At 48.5% G+C, this 27029-nt stretch overlaps 2 protein-coding genes across 6 annotated transcripts; one reads left to right on the top strand and one right to left on the bottom strand.

The window, feature by feature from the left end:
* Positions 1-319: 319 nt before the first annotated feature.
* On the bottom strand, positions 320-13719 carry LOC147209886 (uncharacterized). Its single transcript, XM_086132578.1, has 8 exons — positions 13664-13719; positions 11194-11241; positions 5939-6042; positions 5736-5788; positions 3991-4080; positions 3688-3780; positions 3439-3597; positions 320-1645 (listed from the first exon to the last, which is right to left on the bottom strand). The coding sequence occupies exons 1-8, from the start codon at positions 13717-13719 to the stop codon at positions 1535-1537; spliced, it is 714 nt and encodes a 237-aa protein (XP_085988704.1). The 3' UTR covers positions 320-1534.
* rnf44 (ring finger protein 44) lies at positions 11487-27023 on the top strand. 5 transcript variants are annotated; one of them, XM_086105936.1, is made up of 11 exons: positions 11487-11934; positions 14132-14327; positions 15524-15743; positions 17271-17438; positions 17967-18140; positions 18212-18367; positions 19611-19726; positions 19877-19964; positions 22473-22594; positions 23576-23675; positions 23759-27023. In XM_086105936.1, exons 2-11 carry the CDS (start codon positions 14221-14223, stop codon positions 23819-23821), a joined length of 1314 nt encoding a protein of 437 aa, XP_085962062.1. In that variant the 5' UTR covers positions 11487-11934; positions 14132-14220; the 3' UTR covers positions 23822-27023. The 5 variants fall into 5 exon arrangements, with proteins under 5 accessions (XP_085962062.1, XP_085962060.1, XP_085962061.1 ...); XM_086105934.1 differs by having other exon boundaries at positions 11487-11990; XM_086105935.1 differs by having other exon boundaries at positions 11487-12239.
* The last annotated feature ends 6 nt before the right edge of the window (positions 27024-27029 follow it).

Here is a 27029-nt window from a genome sequence, read left to right as displayed (position 1 = left end):
AAGGCTCCCAAGGGGGTGTCAACGAGCAGAGGGAAGTCCTGTCCAAAATGGAGGGGTGCAGTGGAGCGAGGTCTCCACCGGAGGGAGCCATATTCAGGGCTCGGAGATGCTGGCTTTTCTTTTATTTAAAACGATCATTTAGTCGATGAGTTGATAAACGGAAGATTGAAGAGAAACAAGCACCCGACTCATTCAACAGCTCGTGATATGACAGGACATTAAATGAGTTAATGAGGTCCGGTCGCAAAATTGCTACTTCTCTTGAGCCTTTGGATTACATCCAATTAAAAAAATAAAAACAGGCAAGGATTGGGGCAGTTTTAATAGAAAATACATATTGACCATAAATCTTGTTTTTTAACTCGCGAATGTATAATACAAGCATCCCTTTCGCAGTCAACACTGACGTGTTTATCATCAATTCGAGCTGAGCTGTATTTTGTTCAATTCTTGTCCAATTCATTTTATTCACGTCCCTTCTTATATTGATCATCGGCAATGCCTTCATTGTAATCACCATTTTTTGATCGATTCACCCACTATCAAGTTTCAGCTGCAACACACTAGCATTGATGGTGTTTATGTTGGTTTGGTTCAACTTACCGAAGAGCTCAAAGTTGAAAGCTGCTCGAGACGCCGAAATGCAGCGAAATCCACAGCGTGAGCAAGTTTCCACGCGCAAGCATTTTCAGTCCTCAAGTGTAGAAATCGAACACAAATTACTGTGGTGACGAAAAGCGCTGAAGAGAACAAACCCAACTTGAAAGAAAACATGTCATAAAGGTCACGTATTTCCTCGTGATGCTACAAATGGAACTGAAGTCGCGAGTCATGCCCAGCACAAAGGGGGCGTTTTTTATTTAGTAAATAAATTTTAAAAAATCCTGTCCAATCTAGTCACAATGTTTTCGCACACTCGCTACAGCGCTTCGGTTCCAGGAGCTGCGATAACCAATTTAAAATGCCCCCAAATTTGTCCACTTACGTGTCCGACTGGAGTCAATCAGCTCGAGGGGGTGAGGCTAATCAAGACTAATCATATCGACTGTGTGCTGCGCTTCCAAACTTTCACAAAAACAGCTCGCCGCGCGCCTCTGCGTTCTCTTGGCCGCAAGAAAAGGATTTTAGCACAAATCTTGTTTTCGCGTAAACAAGTCCGGAGTACGATATATGCGTACGTCTCCTGCTGCCGACATCTCAAGTACATTTCAACTCAAGCTTCCGCCTCGGAACGAGCGCAAATGAGTTTCAAATGGAGGGTAAAATGCGTTTACGGTGGCGTTATAAGCGAGATTTGTAAGAAAATATACAAGTGTGAAAGAAGGCCCTTCTATCGAGCCACATTGGGCGAGGGGTGAGGCGAGCAGTGACACGGGCGCTCCTGCGTTAATGAGGGCGAGCGGGGCACCCCGCGTAGGAAGGAGCGCACGGCCCCCGCGTGGGAAATTCCGCTCATGATGACATCACACCTCAACGTGCGGCCGCCGAGTCCTCAAAAGTTCAGAAAAGCGCAGGTCAAAGGTCATCTCCTCTGTTACTTCCTCTTTCCAACCAGAGTCCATCCATCTTCGTCATCATGAGGAGGAGGAGGGGGAGGAGGATGTGCCGTATCGGCCGACGCACACTCAATCTCCATCTCCATCTCCTACACACACAACACACACGCAAACACACACTTATCGGCTCGTGTGCTCAAAGGATTTTGAGGAGGAGATTTTCGTCAAGCGTATCGCGCCCATCCCGAGGACGGCTTTCGGTCCAGCCGGAACACACATTTTTTCAAAGTATTCTAATCCTGACGTGTTGCGGCGTTTCTTTCCTGAAAACGGAATCCAATGTGCCAATGTGGTCCACCTGAACAATTTGGTGCGTCAAAGTGGGAAATTGCTCAACGCTCGGCTCTCAGAAGCTTGCTTTTTTTTTTTTTTCTTTTTTTTTTCTCAATGGACGCCATACAGCGATCATCTGACAGTTTACCCCCGGCGCGTCCCGCGAGGACTCGCTGATCAGAAAAGGATGAGTCCCCATGATGCATTTAGAGAGTCCCGAATTTCAAATTCCGAAATGGTCGTTCTACCGACAGTTAACTCATTCCAGTACCAGCCAATTCTGGACCAAGTCTGAAAAGACGTTTAAAAACGTCATTGGGAGTGAATGAGTTAACATTAGCACGACGACACCTTGTGACGAATGTTTTCTTCCTAAAGTTACCACGCTACAAGCGGTCAATGATACAATAAGACCAAGACCGTTTCATCCTATTTTTCATAGCGATTAGCCTGGAGATCGAATGACGGACGATTCACACCAACAATCGGACTGGCGTTCCCATTTCTTAAAAGTCGTAATTCGTAGACCTCGCTGAGTTTTTTTTTCGCCGCCATCGCAAGCTTTCATCCGCGCGATTCCTCAGTTTTCGGACTAAAATAGCAACGCGCACGTAACCTCATCTGTTCCGCCCCCCACCCCCAACACCGAAAACAAAAGTAAATGAGAAGAAACACACTCACGCGCCACGCCACAAGCACCCGTGCAGACGCAGTGTGATGGCGTCGATCACGCGGGAGAGATTTGATCGCGTACGGTCAACTCGTGCGCGGTGACTTTTACGGTTAAACGATTTTTTCCGTACCGTCAAAGTGACGCCGCAGAAACGACACGCTACCGGTAACGATCGTTATCGTGAAATCCTCAGGCCTGCCGTAGTATTGATTTATTTTGTTTTGTTTTGACTGAGAAATTTCCTCGCGTCCCAAAAAACGCACATTATTTGGAACCGCGCGTCCCGTTTTATGCTAACTGTTCTGCAAAGTGTTCCAGCTGCAGCCGTCGCGAAAGCGCGAGTGCAAGTCGAGACGGACGACATCGTTGATGCCGATCAAAGGATCCGAGCTCATCTCAAGGACGGCACGAGACACCGCGACTCATTTCTCGGCAGGAAACGCCACCTTCGGTGCCGGTCCCCTTAACCGAGTGTCCGATTCAAAATCGGGCTTAGGATTTGTTGACCTACACCACGGCCACCCCCCCCCCCCCCCTCATTCAAAGCGGTGATGTAAATTATTGACCAATCAAAGGCCTGAATGTTCTCATCTCAAACGCTCCACCTTGAAACAGGGGCGAACATTTTACACTTTTAATGCTCGTCCCTTAACTCATTCACTCCCAAAGACGTATTTAAACGTCTTTTCAGACTTGGTCCAGAATTGGCTGGTACTGAATGAGTTAAAAGAAGAAGTGGGTGTTTATCACCAAAAGAGCATAAAAGCATGCCTTGTTTTTTATTTTAACAAGTCCTTACTTCTGTGTGACATTTTCCCAGGGGGGGGGGGGGGACATGCGCCGGGGCCAACAGGATACGCAAAGATTCGTTAGTGACAGCCGGAACGCGTAGGGAAGAGAATCGGCGGCGGTGCGGGCGGAGTCGCGCGACCTCACCTGAGTTGGGCCGTCGCTGTCCGAGTCCGACCGCCCGGGCGGGGCCGCGACCTTCGCCCCGGGCGCCCGCTTCCGTGTCAGCAAGTGGATCGAGTGCGACAGTTGCCGCAGCGCCCCCTGCCGCCACTGACTGAACATCCGCATGAGTTGGACGCACATCTGAGGACGCACACGCAACTTTGACAAGCGTTCTTCAGCCGCAGAGGCGCGCGTTGGCCATCGTCGCCGTCATGGAGACGACGCGCGTACCTGAGGTAAACTGCCGTCATCCACCAGGGTATGAAACTCTTGATCCATGAGTGCGCCGATGAAATCTTCCACTTCATCCTGCGGCAGATCGGCCGACGGCGCCAAAGACAAAAAGGACAAAACACATTGAGCGGCCCGAAATCGGCTCGCGCGCCAACGTCGGAGAGTCCCGCCGAGCGGACGGCTCGGCTTCATTCGCGGAACGCGGCCTTTTCCCGACGCGCGGCGAGTCCGAAGAGACTCGGAGCGGACCGCGCCGGCGACCAGCGGACGAGCGCCGCCGCAAAGCCGCCCGGACTTACGGTTGTCATGGAAGTACCGCTGGACAACATCCACCAGCCAATCGGCTTTCTCTTGGCCGTAGGCGCCTCCGAAGCCGTTCTCCACCGCAATCTGAAAGCAGGCATTGGCGGTCAGTCGCACAGTGGCGGTTCTGGGGGGGGGGGGGGGGGGGGCAACGGGGGCCAGTGCCCCTGTAGCACCGATTCTGGCCCCCCCTCCGAGCGCAGATGACGCAGTCGTGCCGAGTCGCCGACGCGAAAGGTGGAACCAAAGTGCGTGATTTAACATTCTAGTCGGACCCTTTAGTGCGCTGCGCCACTTAAAAATGAGCGGGAAAATGAGAAGCAGTCCGCAGAGAAGGAAATTACCACCACACGAGTGCTATTTGTGTGTGTGTAACTTTTTTAGTCTCCCTTTTTATTTTAATTTTTATTTAACAGGATCAATATATAAGACATTGCCTCTTAAAATTTGGATAATTATATTCATGTAAAACATCTAGCTTCAGTGTATTTGCAATTTTTGTCCCCGGCAGGCTGGTACCATATCATCCCCTGGTTTGAATATTCTCAACAGACGTATTGTTACGCTTGCAGACATTTTAGCCCTCCCAATACTGTTTTTTTTCTCATCACTGTAATGTTATGACTACAATTTCAAAGTCTGAAGAAATAAAAAGTCAAATAAGATTTCGAATTTGTCTTTTTAAGCCCTGGGTTGAATGTGCCCCCCCATCAAAACCCCTGGCCCCAGCCCGGCCCCCTCAGTGAAATTGATCCAGAACCGCCCCTGCCTCGCTCCGGCTTCGGATTGAGAGCGGAAGTCGGAGGATTGGCGTTGCTCTTTTCTCGCCTTCGTCCGCGGCCGCCCCCCCCCCTTTTCTCGGGGGAGCCGCGGATTCACCGCTCGTTCCGCGACGGTCCGAAATAATCGAGTAGAAAGCTCCCAAAAGCTGCGTTCGAAGCGACGCGGAGACTCGTCGATGTCCGCGCGCGTCACGAGGTCGTCGACGGCTTCGGCGCGCGCGCGCACCCGCCTCAAACCGTCAACGCGTCGGGACGAGAGTTCGGGTTCACCTGCAGGGCCGGCCACCAGGGGCGGTTCTGGATCAATTTCACTGAGGGGGTCGGGCTGGGGCCAGGGGTTTTGATGGGGGGGCACATTCAACCCAGGGCCAAAATGACCAGATGTATTTGCACGATGACAACACAGCAAATTCCAACACCCGCTACGTTGGGAAACCCTCGCCGGGCCGAGAGAGCCCCGTAAATGCCCTTTTGGTTAGCGTTCAAACTACCCGGCCAAGAAAGACGATTCGGGTGCGAGTTTGATGAATATGCGTGTGTGTGTGAGGGGGTGGGGGGGGGGGGGGCGCCCTCAAGCGCTCGCTAGGCACAAAGCGGAGCGGCAGACTCATTTGGACCGCGAGCCCATCCGCTTCGGCCCGCAAGTTCTCCTGCGCCTACGTCGAGCGGTCGTGGCCGCAAGCGGCGTTGTGAGTGCGAGCGCTACCGAAGAGGAGGCGGCGCGAGATGAGACCCACGGCGGCGAGGAAGCCAGCGGGCCAGAAAGCCGCCTCGTCGCCGGCCGGGGGAGGTCCCGAGGAACCGGCGGGGACGTCGGAGGAAAGGAAAGAAAACAACACCGCCGCCGCCGCGTTTCGGGCGGCGCGAGACGCGACAGGTTTTCCGTCATCTTGCCTAGAGGCCGGAAAATAATAAATCCCTTCGCGGCGCTTACATTTAGAACGGCGGGACTTGAGTTACCTTGGGAGCCACGAACTGAGAGACTCTGTTCACCACCCACTTTGGTAAAGAACCTGGAAACACAAGAAAAGACTCGCTTCAACGGCAAGCAGCGAGACGGCGCGGACAAAGTCCTTCTCGGGAGGACGTCGCCGCCGGGACGCGGGCGCGAAAGACGGCGGACTCGGACGGCCGCGGTCGTTTCGACGGGACCAAATATTTACCGCGTGTTTGACGGAGGAGTCGATGATCAGGAAGTCGTCGCCGAGCGGGAGCCGGGACCTCAAGGTCACAAAGTCCCGATTCTTCAGCGGACCGGGACACCTCCCTTCGAGCGGGAACATTCGTTGGTGAGCGCGCCCGTGCGTTTGAGCGAAGCCCTTTCACGACCTTTTCTTATTTCGGGCCGAGCGAGACCGTCGGCAAAAGCGGCCGAGATGCAAACGGCCCGAGTTGGGCTCACGGGGCCGAAACCGCCTCGTTGCCCCGCCGGGGGCCGGCGACGAGAGCAAGTCAGGAGCTTGGGCTGCTCCCATCTCGGCTCTTTTGTTGCGCTCTTGCTGGGGAAACGGCACCGAAGCGTAAGCAACCCCCTTTTTTTTCTTCTTTTAGCAACAACTCAAGCAGGATTGAAACGGAGCCAGGCGGCATCCCGAGCGAGTCGGGCAGCTCACAGGAATAATAGCCCACGTCGGCGTTGGCGGTCAGCCGGCCGATGTCGTAGGCGTCGATCGTGTCGCCGTCCCACTTCCTGCGGTAGCCGCCGTCGCGGAGGACGTCGTACGGCGTCTCGGCGCTCGCGCCCCCGCACGCCATCCTCATCTGAATCGCGCGGCGAGAGCGGCGCGGCGTCAACGCCACGCGTCTTTTCCACCCGTCGTTAAATTCAATCCGCGGCCTCCTTGAAAACGGACCCGGCGGGCTCTCCGCCTGCGTCCGAACGCCTGGACCGGCCCCGGGTGCCGAGGCACCGAGCCTTGAAGGAGGAGAAGTCCGAGTCGTCCGGAACGCGAACGGCCATCTCGCCCCCCCCCCCCCCCGGCGCTTTCGTCCAAACAGGCGTCGCTTTCGGCTGCGATTCGGGTGACCTGACGTCGGGGCTCACGCGATCCCGCGCGCCGCCTCTCCGCTCGGCCGCAAAGGAAACCCGACCCGCGGCCGCCGCGCTTCGGTTGCCGGGGAGATTTCTCACCCTTTTGTCACTCGACCGTCAAATATAGCGGGGTGTACTTGAAGAAGTGGATTGATAAAACGCAGAAAACTAAATGCTAAACAAAGTCATGAAAACCAAACGAATCCAAAGTAACAAACAAACACCATGGCAGAAACTAAAAACTCTCAAGAACCAAAACAGGACTGAAGCTAAAACATAACAATGAACTAAACGTGACTGAAACAAACATGACAGAAGCCGAGAGCAAACAATGAGCCGACACCGAGCCTTCGGGCCGGGAGTCCCTTTAAAGCCCTAATTACAAGGGTGACCCAAAAAGATGCGTATCCATGAAAATTTCAATTGTGAGTTTGATTAAAAAGCTATTTATTTCAAATTACAACCACACATTATTCAGTTTATGGAAGACCATTCACCAGAGTTTCAGCTATTTCTGTCCATTTTTAGTCAATTTGCACTGATTTCCTAGGGCTGCGTTCTATTGAGTCCCTCACTGCACAATGTTTTCTTCTGTCCTTGCACTCTTTTTCCTGCCTGAATAAGTTCCCCCTGTGGCTTTAGAACATAAGTTCACTACAGTCCCATGCTCTCTGAACTTCGTAACCCAACTAACAATCGTTGATTTTGGTGGAAAGTTGCGACAATGGAAACGTTTTCGAAACTGAATCTGTACACTCTGGTATGATTTTGTTGCAAAATAGATCTCCAGGGAGAATATCTTCTGCTGATTTGTCCAAGACATTTTTGGGGCAACTATAGCTAAAAACGATCATCCATAGGTTCACCTTTCACGTCCTGCAACAGAAAAGACATTCGTTAAAAAATGGATTTTCTATCGAATAAAATATGGGTACGCATCTTTTTGGGTCACCCTCTTAATGACCAACAGGTGTGCGGCTGCAGGGGGAGCCCTACGGCGCCGCCTGTTGGCCGCGACCATTCGTGTATTTCGTACGGAGGTCCGCCGGAAAGAAACCCCCCCGAATTCGTTTTCCATTGCGCTCGCGGCGAGGTCCGCGTGCGCTCGCTCCGGCCCGGCGGGCAGATGGCACCTTCTTCCGGGTCAAAAAGTGGCGCGAGGGGTCCCGTCTTGCCCGCCGGCCCGTTCCACGAGGCCGCGTGAAGAGCCCGCACGGGCGCACGAGAGCTGCCGTGAAGCGGCCGCGCCTTGGAGCTTCGCTTTCATTCCGGAAAAGTCTTCCGGAAATCAACCCGGCGCCTCCTTCGGGTCGCTGCGGCGGCTCGTCTTCTCGCTCGGCGGGCACGAGTTCATTTGGATTATTCCTCGTATCGTTATGATTGTTCCTGTTGTAAAATACACAAAAAGACGTGTGGTTTTCATGAAGACGCTTCTGGGGGGGGGGGGGGGGGGTAGTTTGCGCTAGTTTCGCCTTGGTTTTTCGGCCGCCTCGCTTTCACGCGCGTAAATGTCTCCCGTGCTGAAAGTCCGAAAGGTTCTCCGTGATTTCAAATCGAGAGGTGAATTTGCTCATTTGAGGGCGAGTCTTAAAATTTGGAGCGGCGACATGTACGCGAAGAATCTGCAACTATGTTAACTCACTCACTCCCAAAGACGTTTTTAAACGTCTTTTAAGACCTGGTCCAGAATTGGCCGGTACCGAATGAGTTAACAAGTTCAAGGCGTTGCTAGAAGCCGAGCATTTTGGCAAAGGCCGCGGGCGGTCGATCCGCCGAAATCACCTCGTCGCCTACTCGACGAGCGGCGAGTCGCCCCGTCGAAACGACGGCCGGCCGCTCATGACGGCGACGCTCCGGACGCTCGCCGAAATGGAGACGGAGGTCAGAAATCCCTCCGTCGACGGCGCGCCCGCAAAACGGCCGCCCGCCGCTCGCGGATGGCCGCCGGATCCCGAATCTCCCGCCGGTTGCGTTCGCGCCAACGACGACTTTTGTCAGAGAAGCAAGAAAGCAACATTTTGTTCATTGGCGCAACCGTCATTTCCCTTCGTTGTCTTTGATGAAGGTCAGAAAACTAGGGGCCATCGTGATCAAAATTCACATGGCCCTCCGTGCCCACTTCCACCTCTGAAAATATTTGGCATTTTGGAAATTCACTCCGGAAAAAAAGCTTCACGCGGCTTCGTGTCGGCAAACTGCAAACAATGGTCGGCAGCGTCCGCACGCCGCCCACCGATCGGATGCGAGACTCCGCGTTCGGGGTTTTCTGATCCGTGGGGGGGGGGGGGGGGGGGGAATCTGTCACTCGATGTCAGAAAAGTGCGACGGAGCTTTGTCGCTAAAATTCCCACGTCCGCATCCCGAGCCACGTCCGCTTCAATCTCTGAAAAGGTCCCAGAGGTGACCGGAGTTCACGTGTCGGTCACGTGATGTAATGAAGCGGCGCACGCTTCTTTGTGATGGTTTTTGCTTCAGTCACGGTTTTGGTTTGCTACTTTGGATTCTTTTTGTCTCGTTTGGGATTCGGTTTTCTGTGTGTTGTCAAGTCCACCCCGCTGCTCCCTCTTGCCCACAATATGTCGCAAGGTGACATATCGCTTTGATATTTTCAAAGGTTGAAGTGGCCCTTTTTTGGGGTGACGGTTCGTAGCAGGTTTTCGACACGAAGCTTTTTTCCGTCCCGCATTTGGGCTCGGCTTCAGATCCGCTTTGAGCCCCGAGGCGGGGGCGGGGGCGCGCGGAGAGGCCTAAGACGGACGGAGTCGGCGGGAGGGAGACGCACTTCGAGCATGTGTCCGCTTCTGCTGGAAAAGCGCAAGCGCGCTCGCCCCCGGGCGGGGCGAGCTCGGCTTGTGCCAGGAAACTCCCGAAAGCTCCTCCGTCATTTCTTTTCTTTTTTTTTCTTTTCGTGCTCCTCCCTCATTTCTCCACAGGTTCTCTTTGTGACGTGACGTCACCAACGCGTTGTTCACCGGGGACGATTCGCGTGGCATATCTATAAATGATTGTGTTCTCTGGTCCTCCACAGATATTGACATATCTGTGGAGGACCATTTCAATGACTGCATTCGTGCTTTATTAAGCTAATTCACACCCCGCATCCTGCATATGCCACGCAGCCCACCTCCTAAATACCCACCAAAAATAAGTGATTGGGTAAAACAATGACAGTAGTATTTATCTTCTGCCGTGCAGACAGACCACCTGCGCGACGGGTTAATTGGCCGATAGGTGAAAACTGACCCCCAAGACACAAGCCCCGATTTGCACAAATGAACCGCTAATTAAAAAGATCAAGCGATTGGAATAAAGTTAATCAAAAATAAATAAAGACGCGATTTGATAAACAGTAGTTAGTTTATTGGGGCATTCGGGCGAATGAAACCCAACAACCATTTTCAACACATTGGATGATTTACCAGTGTCTGCATTAATGTTCAAATGTATTGGAAAGTACGTCAAGATGGACTACATCTATTTTCAGTCGACTATTATGCTCCACTCTATTTAGTTGAAGGCACATAGGACCCTCCATCCGTTCAGTTTAAGGAAGCGCGGGAGGCACAAGACAACTGTGGGCTGGACTTTGAGTTTCAAAACCAGAAAACGGCGTGTGCAGAATGAACGCGGTGTGCAATAAAGACGTAACGTCGCATTGCATGAGCCGTTCCGAGACGCCTGATAGGATTTGTCATTTCTAGCGCATTTTTTTAAGCGGAGGTGAAAATCACGAAATGTCTCACGCGGGAACGCCGCACTTGATTGAGGCGATGTGAACTTGACAAGGGAAATATGATTGCACACTAACAATCGGGTAACGGCGCTTGTATCCTGACGAGATGCCACGGGTAGATTGCTAAAACGTTGTCGAAGGCTGGAAATGAAGCCGTGTTGCGATGGCGCTCGTTGGGCTCGGTCTCCGCAGCCCCTCCTTGTTTTGGTGGCGCCGACTGCTCCGCTGTAATGTTTACCCTGGGCAAAAGAGGCCGCCATTGGTGAGGCTTTACGTGGTTTACTTTACTCGCATCGTGAGCCGATGATGGAATATGCTGCAAAGCGCGGCCGTGACGGCGTGAATTAACTGCAAACACAAAATGGACCTGACGGCGATGCGAAGATGCCTCGATTGTTGACATTGTCGTAGACGCACTCCATGCTACATTCGCCGGTGTGCAAAATGCAGAGCGGGAACCGAAGAGGAAATGGAAGCTATTTTGCTCTCTCGATCGTGCAAGTGCAAAATGACATAACCTATCGGATAGTCCTCATAGGACCTCATGTCCCATCGAGGATCACAGCAGTCGTTAATTGGACTCCCGTGATCTATATGAACAATTGTAGCAAATATGGAAAGAAAATCGATATTATGTATTATTTTACACTCACGTGCTGTTGAGATACCAGACAGCTTCGAAGTGGCTTCGAACCCAAATTCTGTTGCGTGTGCCAGATCAGCTTTACTGCGTCTCAGATTTGTGGCCTAAAAGTGTGCGCGGTATTTGAATAACGTGACGTCAGCTCACGTTTCATTCACGCGTTCGTTGAACAAGTACGCATAGACGTTACAGTTCGAGTTGAGCCACTCGTTTATCGCGGGGATCTTTTGTTTCCATGTCGGAAAACAAATGTTTGTTGCTCGGTCGCGGCCATCGCCGTCTGAGTTTGCCGCTCTCGGATTGGCCTATACAAAGCGGGGGCGTGGCTCCCTTATAACAATGCAGTGTCGGGAACGTGCGCGCGGTCATCGGGGTTTTCTTCGATTATAAAAGAACGACTCGTTTCTATTTTTGTATCATTAATGCTACTTGGGAGACATTAGCATTAAGGGGTGGATTTTTATTTTTAGTATTCTCACGGTTGCTGGGGAGACGTAGCCTCTCCGCAGCCAAAGGAAAACGTCGGATAGGGCTGTAGTTTAGCAAGCCGACTGTCGGGCAGTTTCGGGGATATATACATCAAAGGAAACGCGGCTGTGGACGAAATTCAGAGGACGGTGTAGTATTGAGGGACACGCGTCAGTCGGAGGCTGTCGTGCACAAGGATAAGTGGATGGAAGACGGCATTTCGCAAGCCGGAACACCTGCCATCATCTCCCCTTCTCACGGAGCACACGAACTAGCCACGAAAGTAAGCTCTCAAGCTACACCGGGGTTTTATGACTTCAGTCCGTTCCACGCTGCCGGGTGAGTGGATTCTATTCTGTGCGAACTCTTTGAGATCCTTGTTTGGGCTTGAACGCAAATGTCCCGAGGTTACGCGCATGCTCGACGACTGTCCTTGCTACGAACCCGTTGGACGAAGCGTTAGCATAGCTTTGCAAGCCTAGCTAGCTCATCTCTCCTTCAACGGGGGACGTCGGGTTGTCGCGGGCGAAACGGGCTCTCGGCCGCCGCCGCCGCCGCCGCCGCCGCCGCGGTCCCGTCTCCTAGACGGTCTGTCGTGCGTGCACAGCTTCGTGTAGTTCTCCGATAAAGTACCGCGACGGTAAAATGGGAGACGGGTGCCGCTATAGCTTTTGTTGTTGTCGCTTTGTCTCGTGAGCACATGGCTTCCATGTTTTTGTTCAGCCGTGTAACAGCGACCCCTATTTATGCCCACAGGACGTCGGTCGTTGTTGTTAGTATTATTTTGCACGCCATTTAACCCTTGTGCTGTAGGTTTAATGAATATAGCACCGCATTTCTTTCTTTACGAATTAACGAAATCAAACTTGGGCAGTTTGTGCCCTTTCATTTGTAAGCTTGTTTGTCTGTTGTTCTTGTCCGTTCAGTTTCATTTGCCACCTGTAAAATCGGCAATCGTCTCGTTGATGTTTTTGAAGATTAAAACGGCACTTTGCAGAATATATCCCAAAATGGCTGAGGTCTGCCTTGCAGTTTAAGATTCTGAATATGAATCTTTGCTTTGGCCTTTCTGCCAGTGAGAATGAGGCATATATCCTACAGTTCATTGCCCGTGGCCGAGTTATCGATTTTCATAGGACCTATTGGCTTCCGACCTCTCCGTGGAGTGCTTGTTGGTCCCTGGCACCTTGGACCACTTTTAAGGTTGCCAGAAACCACCGTGGTTGCCGAGGTCATGGGTTTTGCTCCTTTGAGTCTTCATCTAGCCGGTGTGTGAGGCGAGTTGATGATCACCATGGGCAGACTAATAAATCAATAAAAGAATGAATAGCCCTTTGGCTTTCAAAGTATTTACTTTGTTTTCTGTTTCTCTCCTGTTTTTTTTTTTTTTAATCAAATGTAAATAGAAGCAAAGTAGCCTTCATCCTTTTGCACAAATGTAGATATTAATCTAAATAAGAGGCATAAAAAAATGAGCTCGACTCTACTAGCTCTACTCGATATACTATATCCGGCGATTTTCTGAATCGCTTATCCTCAAGATTAATGTACTTTTAATCTCCTAGGCCACTCCAACCCAGCCGATATACGGGACGCCGGAACAGCCATAACATTAAATTACCGTTTTGCTGCGTGTGTAGCATTATTTTGTAAATTATTATCTCCAGACGCTTTTTAAATTGCCAGCTATTTTGCCGTTCAAAGTTTGATACGCTCCGCTTGAACGCGGTCCCAGCGACACCTCCGTGACCATTGTACTCAATCACCCGTGCGTTTAATTCCGGTCTTTCTCTGTAACATTAGGTGTGATTAGCAATTAGCATGCGTTTTCTGACTTTCCCTCTAATAATTACTCATCATAATCCCCGAAGGAGTGTAGTTTATTCGCCGTCACGGAGGCTGCGATTGCCGAGTTGGGAGCGAAACCGCAATGTGTTTAGCGGGCAGTACAAGCCAGCTGAAGTTCTTTGCTAAACTTGCGAAAGCTAGCCGCCGCTCAACCCGCTGACTACCCGGCTGCTGGCGACATAAGCGGCCGCGTGAAGTTTTTGGGGACTCTATCCGCCATTCCGTTATCGTGGAAAAACTGTGATTCTCAGTTTTGTTATTCTTTTGTGTTTTGAAAATGCTTGTGTAATATGAAGCGACACCCAGTATCCCCCGAGGGGCTTTTTTTCCCCTTTGGTTATTAATAATTACGGGTTTGTTTTCAGTTTGTTCTTTGTCCTGGTGAGCAGGTGTTTAACATTTTGAATCAGTCGAAACCACACCCAAGATGTGCCAATTATCAGAAATGATGGCATTTCGTGCAATGATTCACATTTACGCCTCTACAGAACCTAACATTGTAGCCGCTCATACTTGTAACGCATCAAATATAGATACGGAATGACTTTATATTTTTTGTCCAAATCTTTCTGGCTACATCTTAACCATATGCACTTTTGTATGAGCTTTCGCTCGTCTCTTTTTTCATGCAGGGTGAAGACAATCGGAGGCAACAAACGAGTGCCTCCTCCACTGTGTAGTTTCCTTTCCCAGAGTGTGACTCGTCTGCACGACGTCACCAATGCGACCATGGGAAGTAGCAGTAAATAGGCTGCCCCCAACAGCCCCCTTGAGCCCGAGGAGGTTCCTAGGAGAGCCCTGTACTGCCCCTGTGCATCTCAGGAGAAGGTACGGTGGAATATATTAGCTTGCATTTTTTGGTATGGATCGATTAGGTTGATACTCCAGTGCAGGAGTGGCCAAGCGGTCAGACACGAAGAGACAATTTTTTTACCGAGTTACTGCAAAGAGCCAAATCATACCCTTCCTCGCGCACGCACGCACGCACATACACACTTTTTTGGCCAAAGATCGACGTTTGAAGTGACCAACTTCTCACGAACGACCCGATCACGCACGTGCAAGCATACACACACACACACACACACACACACGCGCGCGCTCGAACGCACACACGCAGTCACGCGGGTGCCCACCAGTGCACTCGCGCACATATGCATGCGCACCACGGCGAGCAACAGTCGGAACGGGCCGAAAATGAACGAAAGCTAAAGATACAACCAAACAAATCTCCCCCCCCCCCCCCCCCCACCACCACCACCACCCATTTCCTCCTCTCGCCCCTTGCGGTCGACTCGGGACCAGTTCATCGGCTCCCGGTCGATTCTGATCGACGTATTGGGCCCCCTGCCTTAAAATCGGAGGTAATTCGCTGACTAGCTTAGCGTTTAGCGCCGTTGCTTGCGCATGAGCGATGATGCAGTCATCTGATTGGTTGCCCTCCATGTCGGTAACGGGATCGATGATAGGCTGACGGAGTGTGTTCCGTGAAGTTAGCGCCTTATTTGAATATCATCGCCACCACCGGGTTTTTTCGACGCTCGGCGCGTGAGAGCCCGGGAGCCGCATTGAACCGGCCAAAGAGCCGCGGGCCGGCCACCCCCGCTGCGGTGTATCGATTCACATGAAATGAAACGATACCGTGTTTTGGGGCCTAAACGGATCCTTGCAAGTTTGAACCGTTTTGACTGTTACTTTCATCCTCGCAAATATAAGTGCGCGCAAGTAAAGCTCTGCTCCACACAGAACATTTTTGAACATGTACAAATGTCATAAACTGCTCCCAAAAATATACGCTTGTGCTGTTTAAGGGAACACTTGGATGTACTTTGTGTTGTCTAAGTGTTCCCTTGATTTTTGGGGGGCATTCTATTTACATTTTAGGGTTGTGTCACCCCCTCTTAACTTTTTCAACATTCATAATGAGTTTACATAATGCCAGAAAGCCCCTTGTCCATTGAAATGGTTCATTTGTGTGCGCGATATCCTCTTCATCTCTAACATCCTTTTTTCTGGTCTCGCAGCCCACCGGCGAGACGCCAGTGGGGGCTACGAGACGGGCCCGCGCCGCACACTTCCCCGGTCCGGGATGAGAATCTCCGTCATCTGCTTTTCTCGCATCACCAACGGGTTCCTTTAGATGAATCCAGACAATACGGCCACACCGGCGCGGCGCCACGCATGCTTCACCCTGCGGCCCACCCCCCCCAGCAGAACCCCATCATGGTGGATCTACGCGAGCAGGTAGCACATCAGATACCCGTTGATGTTCCAGGTAGCGGATACCGCATTTCCCCGTGCAATCTCTACAATTGTTAGTGGCGTATTTTTGCAATCATAGTATGCATCTTTTTTTTTTTTTTTCTTACATTCGTTTTTTATTTTCCTGCTCAAATTACAGTACTTTAAAGAAAGGGCACGTCAGATGTTATATATGATCTTCTGTCACACACCGAATTCTAGACCTTCGCTTTAGGAAACCTTTTTTATTGGGAACTATTCGATTGCGTTCGTCCGTGAAGACGTGCAATAAGCGAAAATATCGCGGTAAAGCTCAACCCCACCCGTTTGGGTCGATAGCCCAAGTTTTTACAGTTGAAATAAATACAATTGTTAAGACTCTTCTTCTGTTTCAATTGTTCTTACCAAGTCACACTGTCCCATCGCCGGTGAGCTAATTTCAGCACAGAGTCGGTCTTCTCGTGATGTCTTTGGGGCTAACTGAGACCCGCTGGCATCATTTAAAAATATTTTTATTTTCGGGCGACGCACATTGATCGCTACGACAAAAAGGCTTCCGTTGAACTCCCGTCCTCCTCCCCTCTCTTCATCTGAGAAGAAGAAGAAAAAGCAGCCGGTGTCTCCTCCTTACGTCGAAGCGGCGGCTCATTTCGCGGTATTTGAAAGCAGCCGACCGATCGTGTCTCTTCAAATAAAGAAAAGAGCTTATGACCGGCGACGGACAGTTTCGGCACTTATTGAAACCGTGACTTTTTAAAACGACGGTAAACGGTCAAACTGGTGATTGGCCCGTGCCGAATTGCCAATTTTGCAAAAAATGAAAATAAAATAAATAAACCGACCGGCGACGCAGACTAAACACTCGAAGGCATTTTTCTCAGAAACGGTTCACCGGTCTGTCTAAATCTGTTAGTGAGCACTCCTTTACCCCCTTACTCAGATCATCTGTCCACTGCGAAGGTGCGGCATATCAAGATGCCAGTCGGACGGCAAGATTATTTCACGGGTTTGCCTCGGGCCGCCCGTAATAACGAGCCACTCTGCGATGTGTGCGATTTGCTGTGTCGGTAGACCGGATTTAGACGGATTTGTGAACAATATTGGTCAGAAATGGGCAGTGGCGTAGAATAAAGCCTTACGAGTTAAGATCGTGCAAAAAGAAATCTTCTATTCGTATTTTTCTCCAATATATTCAATACACTGTATATTAAGCGCGGGCCTGCGTTTGAGTGACCGTTTGGACTCGGCATAGATCGGGGGTGTCCGACTCGGTTCCCGGAGGGCCGCCGTCCCGCGCGCTTTGCGAGTCTCCCCGTCGCAACGCACCCGATTCAAATGAACGGATCATCGGCGAGCTCCGCGCGAGCCCGACGTTGAACCCGTTCATTTGAATCGGGTGCGTTGCGACGGGGAGACTCGCAAAGCGCGCGGGACGGCGGCCCGGCGTAGATGGTCCGGTCGAAGCGATTTCAGACGGTGAGGCGGTTTGCCGTTCGTTTCGATCCACCTATGGTTTTTCTCTTATTTTAGATGCCCCAGGGATCTGTTCCGATATCATACACTGTTACGACGGTGACGACCCATGGATTTCCCATCCACGCCGGGCAGCCTTTACCAGGGCGCAACGCTGCGCAACTCCCGGCATGCTCGGTAATGCTCGGCGGACAGCTCTCTCTGCTCTGCTGCCTTCCTCCTCCCGTGAGTTTGAAAGGGGAAAGCCCAACTGTCGGTGGCTTTAGCCTAGCACTCGATAGCCAACGCGCGGTCTCTTTCTGCGGAGACTTTTCTGATGAGCTACAACGTGTCTTGTGAAATAGCTAAATTAGCGGCGTGAATTTGTTGTCGTTGAAAATAAGTCCACCGTGTTTGGTGTTGCCTGAAAATGCAAATGCTCTTATGTGCCATTGCTGTTTTGAATTGTGTTGTATTGTTAGATCTCGGGATGCACGTTTGATGACATTTTCTCGCTTGAATATTGGTTTTAAAATGTAGTAATTATTATTTTACGTTTGTCGACGGGACGGCGGAATCCTGCTCTGAAATCTTCCTTTTTTTTTTTTTTGTGGTCATTTTAAACGCACTGAAATGGTGTGAAACCGCGCTCTCTTTTCCAAGTGTCCCATTGCCCAGCCAGACCTAAAACGCATTTTTCGAGCAGCCGGAGGAGCGGGTGTGAAGAATGTCGCATAAAAATGGGTCTCCTCCCGCGCTTTTGTCTCCTCTCAGCTCATACAGGCGTGCACCATGCAGCATATGCCGGTGTCTTACCAAGCCTTCCCAGCCCTGATCTCCGGTGAACATTTTGTATTGCACCCAACCCCATCCGTACCCCCTCACCAGCCGCCGCACCTTACGCCTCTGAGCCAATATGTCCCTTTACAGCATCGGCACCCACGCATGGTGAGTAGTCCGCGCGATCGTTGTCGACTTGGCAAACGGTCGGTATTTAGCGCCCACCTGCCCTCCGCCAGCCTCTACGGCGGGTAGAGAATGAAGTCGACCTAAGAGGGGACCAGCACCCATTAGGAAGCTTCTCCTACTCGCATCATCCGCCAGCGCCGCCTCCTTCTCTGCCCATACCGTATCTTCCTCGAGAGCCTCTGCATCAGGAGCTTCCTTTCGGAGTGGTAAGAATGTGCATTTCACTTCAAATCCACATTAGAGTCCCTCGGTTGACGCCCGGAAGTATCTTGGCAGGATTATGGGCGGCTATTTTTTTCTAGGTCGCATGTGTCCACCCTATACGATATCAAACGCGCTCTGAATCTGCAAAGCTGCTACGAGCAACAGAATTGGCTTCTTATTTGACTTTGATGGAATCCCATATGAAGCAAACGGTGCACATTTGTGTCGATTGTCGTGACTAGGCCGCGCGGACGTTTCATTTATTTTGCACGCCAATGACGTGACATCATCTTTAGTAGCTCCATAAAATGAGGAGATGCCTCGCCCCGATCCCCCAAAATATTTTGACCTCCTCCCGCCGCATTGCTCCTCTGGACGTGTGAGATGATAAAAAGATGAGCCCCGACGCACCGGGCCATATTTACTTCCGTAAACTCTCCGTTGTGAGTGACGTTGTCTTTTTCTGCACGTGCGGGTCACTTTGGGGATGCGTTTGGTTCCCGCACCAGACGGACTGAGCTTGCAATTCATATGTAACGTGAACAATTACACACGCGCACGCGCATCCGACTACAAATGAACTTTGCCGGAATTGAGCATTAAGACCTGCAGTCTGAAAGTACCCTAATTAGTGTGATTACAAGAAGCGCTTCTTTCTTCAAAAACATGCAAGATCTCATATCGGCGTTATATCGGGCTCGTGTGTTACCACCTTAAATGATATTTTTTGTGCTTCGTGTGCAAGGCGACTGCTTTCATTAAAAGAACTTTTTTTTTCAGCCCGGGGGGGGGGGAGCACAAATTCATGCCATATCACATATGGAGCACCAAGTAGCATAGGCTTATATCAAGACACGCTCCATATGTACCCGTCGTTGTAAACGCATTTTATTGATTACAGTAATCCCTCCTTTATCGCGGTTAACGGGAACCAAAACCACCCGCGATAAACGAAAATCCGCGAACATAAACGGGTAAAAAAAATCTATACCTGAATATATATTTTTAAAGTCCGCAAACGGTCCGCGAGAAGCTGCAAAACAACAGCGAGTCACATAGAGCAACATATACGGTACTGTACTCCGTGCGTATGTAAAAAAGAAAAAAAAGGTTTGAAAAAATCCGCGATAAACGAAGCGCAAAGTAGCGAGGGATCGCCGTACATAGTTTCTGCAACTCCAATCCCGCAATGTGCCGGAATGACTCTCAAGTGTTTTGAATCCACACGGTTGTTTCTCCCACCAGCCACACCCGCACATGCCGCCCCGGCGAGCAAATGGGCAGAGATACCGGCCGCAGCGACCTCTCCCTCCTCCCCCGCCGCCTCCGTCCTACTACCCGGGCTTCCTCCCTTACTTCCTGTGAGTGCACAATGTGGACAAAGCTCGGTTCTCAGGAAAGAGGATCACCTCTAGTTACCAGTGCTCCCGGATGACGTTTCACAGCCCCGCGTACCGGCGGCGAATGCTTTTAGACGGACCGCATGTAAATGCCCGCGTTTGTTTGCGCAGCTCAATGCTTCCCGTGCCTCCGACCGCAGTGGGCCCAGCCATCGGTCTCGACCTCGATGTGGACGATGTGGAAATGGAGAACTATGAGGTCAGTTTACCTCTTGGCTGTACTTTTTATTTAAACGTTTTAGAACACGGTTTTATGGTACCAGCACCCCACGAAATGAATGAATGTCACAATAAAGCAAGAACACGCGGTATAAAATGAATCCGAGATACTGTCCGTACACATGTTATTCGTGTACATTTGGACGCGGTGCGAAGAAAAAAGAATATGCTTCTATTTATCGCTTTCCCCTCAGCTTTTAAAAACGGACGATACGGGCAAATGAAATGATGCCAAAGATCACGATGCCGTTTGAAATACCTTAAATGACGTTTTACATTGAAATCATCAACATTTCTCATTTAATTCCCCATGCGATTGTGATCTGCACGCATCAGATCACCTTTGTTGTCAATCATTCATTGTGGCATTACTGAGTTTGTTCATGTTCATGTTCATTATTGGCTCATGCAACACACGGTACTGTAAAAAGTCTTGGTCATTGAAAGGGGGGGGGGGTGTCAATGAATGAAAAATGAGTTAATCGAAGGCCCCGGGTATATTAATGACATGCTTATGGGGGCTTTTGTCAAACAAAACCCCAAGGATCAAGAATAATAGCGCACACTCATTTTTTTTTTTTTTTGATCCCCAAAATTTGAAATATTCAATATTCAGTTAGATGTTGTACTCTAAGCTAAAAGCAATAACGTGCCAAAAAGAAATAAGAAAAAAAAAAAGGGGAACGACGCAGTAGTTATATATTTTTAAAGGCTTAAATAACATGGTATATCAAATGAAATAACACATGATCTCATGAATTTACAGGGCCGGTGTCGGTTCCGGAAGGGCCACCGCAACAGGGCCCGCGGCGGCTCTTTCTGGCCACCGTCAAAAAAGACCTTGCAATGTCAGATTTGTTCTACATAAATGCTTTGGTGTTATAGGTTAGGCTTATGCTACAATTAAAGTAAATGGACACGTGAGTTTATATGACAGACGGTTTATTTATAGAGTTGTGAACTTACGAAACACTTCGCTATGACAACTTCACAAAATTCGACCAAAGTGTGGCCTACAAATAAGTCACTCAATCATAAATCAGATTACAACAACAATGCCAACAAATCTCTGGTTTTATTAGTTCAACTTTCTATATTTCATGAAAATAGTATGGAGACAGATGGACTGCACTGACCTTATCTAGACACCATATAAATTATACATATCAATAAAAAATAAAGCTTACCAACTGGGCGAAATGAAGCTTTTTTTTTCTTTCTCAAAGTTGCAGTTTAGTCCATTTAGAGGCCGATCGGAATTACATACCGTATTTTCCGCACTTAAAGGCGCACTGGATGAGGCGCATCTTCAATGAATGGCCTATTTTGTCCTTTTTTTCATGTATTGGACGCACTGGATTATAAAACGCAATCTACAATGCATCCACAAGACGGAGCTACGCTCCATACGTTCGACTCGAGAAGCCTTCGTGACCGCCGCTGAAAAACGTAAATTAACGATTACTTCAATGAAACTATGAATATTGAAACTAATGCATCAAAACAGAAAATCAAACGAGGAAATGACTAAATAAATTCTATAGCCCCGCCTACAGAATTTTGGCGTTTCCTAGAGCGTAGCTCCAACAGAACGATCAGATGTCAGTAAAATGTAGGAGACTAGACTGTCTCGGAAGTGTTGTATTCCTTTGTTGTGTACTGTATTCATAAATGAGGAAATCACAAAATAATTTCTGTAGTGGGGGCGATGGAATTTATTTTGTGATTTCCTCGCTTGATTGTCTGTTTTGATGCATTATTTTCAATTTTCGTAGTTTCGTTGAAGGAATCGTTCATTTATGTTTTTCGGAGGCGATCATGAATGCCTCTCGAGTCGAACGGAAGAAGAGAAGGCACGGGTACGGACAAAGACGTACCGGTACCCGTGTTTGTTGAGACTGTGAAAACCATTAATAAAGTGTGCGTTTTAAAAAACAACACCACAGCTCTCCTTTTTTCGGAGCTGCAACAAAAACTTATTTAATAAAGCAGCGACACGGTTCACTGAACCAACACCAAGTTATAACATTGTAAGCATGTCTTCAGCAAGGAGCCATCTTGGGATCGACATATTACCGTAATGACCAAACACAAGGCGCACCGGATTTTAAGGCGCCGTGAGCTTTTAAGAAAATCGAAGACTTTTCGGTGCGCCTTATAGTGCGGAAGTTTTAATTGTTCACGTCTACTTGACGCACTCTTACGCCTTGTCTCGCTGAAATTAGACGGGTGTCATGCAATACGTTCTGCTGGTTTCATGTCGAGTCTGTCTTTCGTGACCATAATGGCCCACGGCGGAGCCTTCGGCATTGCAACTCGAATGACTTTGGCTTCCATCAGCAGAGCCCAGAGTGTGGGGTGGGGATTGCGAGCAACCTTTTTAGACAAGAAAAGCCATTTAATCGCAGTGGCAACACTTCATTAAATACACTTTCCAAAAACACAACTGCTTGTCAACAAGCCATTAAAACATGGGTCTTCTCCACAGGCTTTACTGAATCTCGCCGAGAGGCTGGGTGAAGCCAAACCGCGTGGACTCACCAAGGCCGACATTGAGCAACTTCCATCCTACAGGTTCAGCTCAGAGAATCATCTCTCTGAGCAAACGCTGTAAGCTCTTATCTGTCTATCTATCTATAGACACGCATACGTATTTAATGCCATTGATAATGTAATGACCGTATTGGCCCGAATATAAGACGGTGTTGGTTTGCATTTTTTTCAATTTGCTGCTTTACTGTTGTATATGTTAGTTGCTCCACGGACAGCACTTTGTATGCAGCGATGGCCGTCTGAAAGTGCTCCATTAATACAGTTGAGTTGAAAAAGTGGGGGTCGTCTTATATTTGGGGTCTAGACATTAAGATATCCTTTATTTGTCCCACACTGGGGAAATTTACAGCCTCCAGCAGCAAGAATGTGGGTAGAAAGAAGAAAAAACAAACACAAAAAAAAAATCATTATAGCCATTCACGACGCTAGATGGCGCCAGATATCATTGAAGCGAATGCTGAACAGGACTCCCCAGGCCAAAGTGAACCCCTGTCACGAAAAATAAAAATTGCGGTAGCACGAAGAAGAAAAATAAAAAATAGCAGTAAGAAAGAAAAGAGAAGAAAATGATAGAAGAGATAACAGAAAATGGAGAAACATAGCGACAATCTGGAGAAAAGTGGGTCAAAGGTCAGCCAGGTTAACTGGCAGCTGAGGAGAAGTTATGATGTCATTTACATTTCAGATATTAAGATTTGAATGAGGCAAAATGACATGCTTTTTCTCTCAAATATATTGTTAGACTCGTTTGTTTCAGATGTACTCTAATTATTTTCTGTATAAAAATTGATTTGGTGTTCAAAAAGTCTTTTTTCAAACTTGAGTCTTGAAAAAGAGGGGGTCGTCTTCTAATCGGGGCCGTCTTATATTCGGGCCAATACGGTACCATTTAGGGATTCAATTCGTACGGCATCTCAATGAGGACGTTTGGTCTGCGGCGATTGGAAACTAACACGTTCGCTTCAGGTTTAAAATGTATTTCAATTCATTTTATGTGGACTGCATTTACATTTGTTGTTGTTTTTTTTTTGTCCTCAGATGTGTTGTGTGCTTTAGTGACTTTGAGTGTAGGCAGCTACTTCGGGTATTACCCTGCAACCACGAATTCCACGCCAAATGTGTGGACAAATGGTTGAAGGTAAGATGACATTGTGGCGACACGGTCGGCTCGGCGTTGCGGCCGGCGCGTTCATACGTGACCTCCCTCCGCTTGATTTCTAGACCAACCGCACTTGTCCCATCTGCCGAGCCGACGCGTCGGACGTGCACCGGGAGGCGGAGTGAGAGCTGCGGTGGAAAAAGCTTTGCCCACCCCAGAGTTAGTCCTAAAGCTGTGGACACCCGCCACTAACTAACCACAGCTAACAACCCACTAAATAATAAGCAATCCGGGATGGTTCTGTGCTTCAATTGTCCCGAGTCTTGTGAAGAAAAAAAAAAAAAAGAAACACAAAAACCCCCCGCTGCAGCCAGAAGGCGGAGCGCTGGGATCACCAGCTGGTTCTTTCTCTGGCCTCCCCACTTCCTTGTTGCCGATTCCAAAGAGTATCCCCTTTTGTGCGCATTATTTGCCGCTTTTGTTTACAGGGTTGCGTTAGTTGAATTTAGTGGAGGACGGAAGGCCGGAAGTGATTCAAGACTATCTGGACGCGTGGAGAAGCGGCATACGTGCATGTTCGTGTTGGCAAGACGGACTTCTTTGTACCCACGTTCTGCAATACTCGATTGATCATTTAGCCCTCTTTTGTTCAGCTTGAGCTTTTAGACTGCGAGCGCCGCGCGTCTGCCACGCGATCCTCTCTGGAACACGCACGCATGCAAAAAGATGTCTTGGATTCACAGACCGGATCATTTCAAGGTCATCGAGCATAAGTGCACAAGTGCTACGGCTATCCTCGGCGTGTGTGTGTGCGTGTGTATGTTTGCGCCTTGATCCTGTTCACGGAGCCAATGTATTATTGTGTAAACACTGGATACGGGGCGGCATGCTGGGATTTGCATGAACCGTTGATTCCGACTAGCAATATTTAAACCGAGCATTACCACCAAAATGATGCAACTGGAGCGAGAAAAAAAAAGAGGCGTCGTACAAAGAGAACGGCTCGCTTATGTGGGAAGGCGAGCATTGAAGCGGATGCAAGTCGCCGTTGTCGCGCGCGGGCAGCAATACGTTGCAAAGGGGCGACTTTTGAATCTTCCTGTTTGAGGAGGACGTGGCCGTCGACGTTTGTCTGTTTGTTTGTGAGCCAAATCCAATATATGGATATCGCCTACTTTTCCGGATGTTCTTTCGACCTGCCTTCTTATGACCTTGACAAGCACAAACCTACGACTAATCCTGGCAAATACTGTGTCATTTTCACCGTTTCTAAAAGGTTTTATTTATTGCTTTGTAACCTTTTGGAGAAAATGAGTTGAAGGATCGCGTTGGGAGCACTAACATTGTGTGTATCTTACGGTAACGTGGTCATCAACGTAAAGGTGGTGTTAAAGCAGAAAAGAAAAAACAAGTGTATGTATAATTTGTGCGTGAATGCTTTTAGATTTGAAGACAGAAGAATGTCGTAGAAGTCACTGGCGTTCAGTAGTGCGGAAACGCCGGTGGACTCCTACTCTCCGGCTTGCGTTGTGACTTGAGAAAAAAAAAACTAATTAGTAAGCACTAACAGGCAGTTGTGAGCATTGCTTTTGCGTGTAAAGGGATCTTGCCTTTTTCTTTAAGTGTCTTAAGTGAATGTCAGTCTTTGATGTGTGTGCCATCTTCAAAAGAAAAAAAAGCCATTTAATGAATTCTACCCACAGCTTCGAGAATTAATCTACGTGTACATACATATCTGTTTGCAGGCTATATTGTACGTTTAAAAAAAAACCTCAGGGCCACTCGGTGTATGATACAGGACAAGAAGAGTCAAGTCTTGTGTCGAATGGGAAGGATGCCATGAAAAGGAGCTATCTGAATTTATGTTGAGGTCATTTTTCTCTGACCACTAATGATTTCATGTAAGCAATTATTATATCCTCTTATGTCTGAAATAATAAACCGTTTAAAGACGAGGCATGTTTTCAAAAGAAGAAGAAAAAAAACAGGCAATGTTCACAAGTCGTTTTACAAACCAGTTTTGACTATTTGCTGTGGTCCAACTTCTCAATGTGCGCACACTCCTACCTAATCACTCCAGAAGGTGTTTGCATGCTTACAAAAAAAAAAAAAAAGATGAGCAAAGCGTGTGAAGGACAGCTTCAGATCTGCTGGGGACCTATTTAACGGTGCACAATATGCATGCTTGTCATCCAGTTCAGAGTCAGTTTCTGGAGGTTCGGATCTTATTGCTCAGCTGATAACTGCCATGCATTGTACTGCACATATTTCTAATAGAACTGAATGACTACAAGATTTTATTGCGCTAACTTCATTTTTGTTGGGGGGGGATGGGTCCATCGATTCTTAATATGCGTTGTGTTACTGTTATTGCCCTAATGACTGAAAACAACCTGCTCTGAGACTACTGTAGTTTGATTAAAAAGCCATAGTGACGAGGTGCTAGATGTTCCGCTTTTAGCTACAAAAACTCACTTGCGTGAATGCGATAGTTTTTGTCATGGATCTCATGTATTCTTCGAGCATGTTATACTAATACCCCAGTGGAAATCATAATTATAGTTTAAGGGTTAAAAAAAAAATATATATATATATATAAGTGTTGTCATACATATTCCAGTGTAGTACTGTACCGGCCTCGGTGTATCAATATCTTAAAATGTATTGTTCACATGTACTTCATGTTGATATTAGCGCTTACTTTTGGGAGTATCCAACACATGACATTATCCAGCTACCCCACTAAATAAACCTCCCACTGAAGCAGTTTATGAGGACAACAGAATAGAGTCTTGTAGTCTTTCTGTTAACTTTCTTCGATAATCTCACAGTTTGTCTGGTGCAACAAAAATAAGGTGTTCCAATAAGCAGCTAAAATATGTTCGGAGTTGTGATTGATTGCTTCGTAGATGCCATTTCAGGTATACCAATGATTTTTTGGGAGGGGCTGCGGTGGGATCGTGGTTGACTGTTCTTACCCGGCCTGGTCGTTAACGGGTCCTCAGCCCTTTTACCCACCAAGAGCCAGAGGCACGTGTTGTGTTAGGCAAATATGTTTTGCTTTGGTACTTGCACATTTACAGTTACCTCATTTTCCATGTTTGTAATGTGGGGGGTGGGAGGATGGAAACTAATATATATATATATATTACATAGAGGAAATGGTTTTAATTTTTCATTCCATTGGAATCATCGTTTGTAGCATTTAACATGAACTTGTTAGTGTATTATATGCATCTGTATACTGTTAACTTTTTAAGATTTGTACTTTTTTTAAATGAAAATTGCTAGTTATGCTTTACCAAGTAGTGCAATCATATTTTTTTTAATTGTTGTGGCTGATTGGAGAGGGTTGTTCACTAATAAATGTATTACATATACCTATTACGACAC

Source organism: Hippocampus guttulatus, chromosome 2 (assembly GCF_054856545.1).
Source record: "Hippocampus guttulatus isolate MCC_2025c chromosome 2, RoL_Hgut_1.0, whole genome shotgun sequence".
NCBI classification, from domain to species: Eukaryota; Metazoa; Chordata; class Actinopteri; order Syngnathiformes; family Syngnathidae; genus Hippocampus; species Hippocampus guttulatus.
The sequence above is the reverse complement of the archived record's forward strand: the minus strand, read 5'-3'. Positions and strand labels throughout refer to the sequence as shown.

Bases quoted from the DNA above. Each gene is read 5' to 3' on its own strand.
- LOC147209886 (XM_086132578.1), bottom strand. From the start codon at position 13,719: ATGGCGGATAGAGTCCCCAAAAACTTCACGCGGCCGCTTATGTCGCCA. The intron at 3,781-3,990 runs CGTAAGTCCGGG...TTGGCGCCGTCG, and splicing joins AGCGGTACTTCCATGACAAC to GCCGATCTGCCGCAGGATGA. The intron at 1,646-3,438 runs GTGAGGTCGCGC...TTGTGTGTGTAG, and splicing joins ACAGCGACGGCCCAACTCAG to GAGATGGAGATGGAGATTGA.
- rnf44 (XM_086105936.1), top strand. From the start codon at position 14,221: ATGCGACCATGGGAAGTAGCAGTAAATAGGCTGCCCCCAACAGCCCCC. The intron at 18,141-18,211 runs GTGAGTAGTCCG...GCCCTCCGCCAG, and splicing joins AGCATCGGCACCCACGCATG to CCTCTACGGCGGGTAGAGAA. The intron at 19,727-19,876 runs GTGAGTGCACAA...TTGTTTGCGCAG, and splicing joins GGCTTCCTCCCTTACTTCCT to CTCAATGCTTCCCGTGCCTC.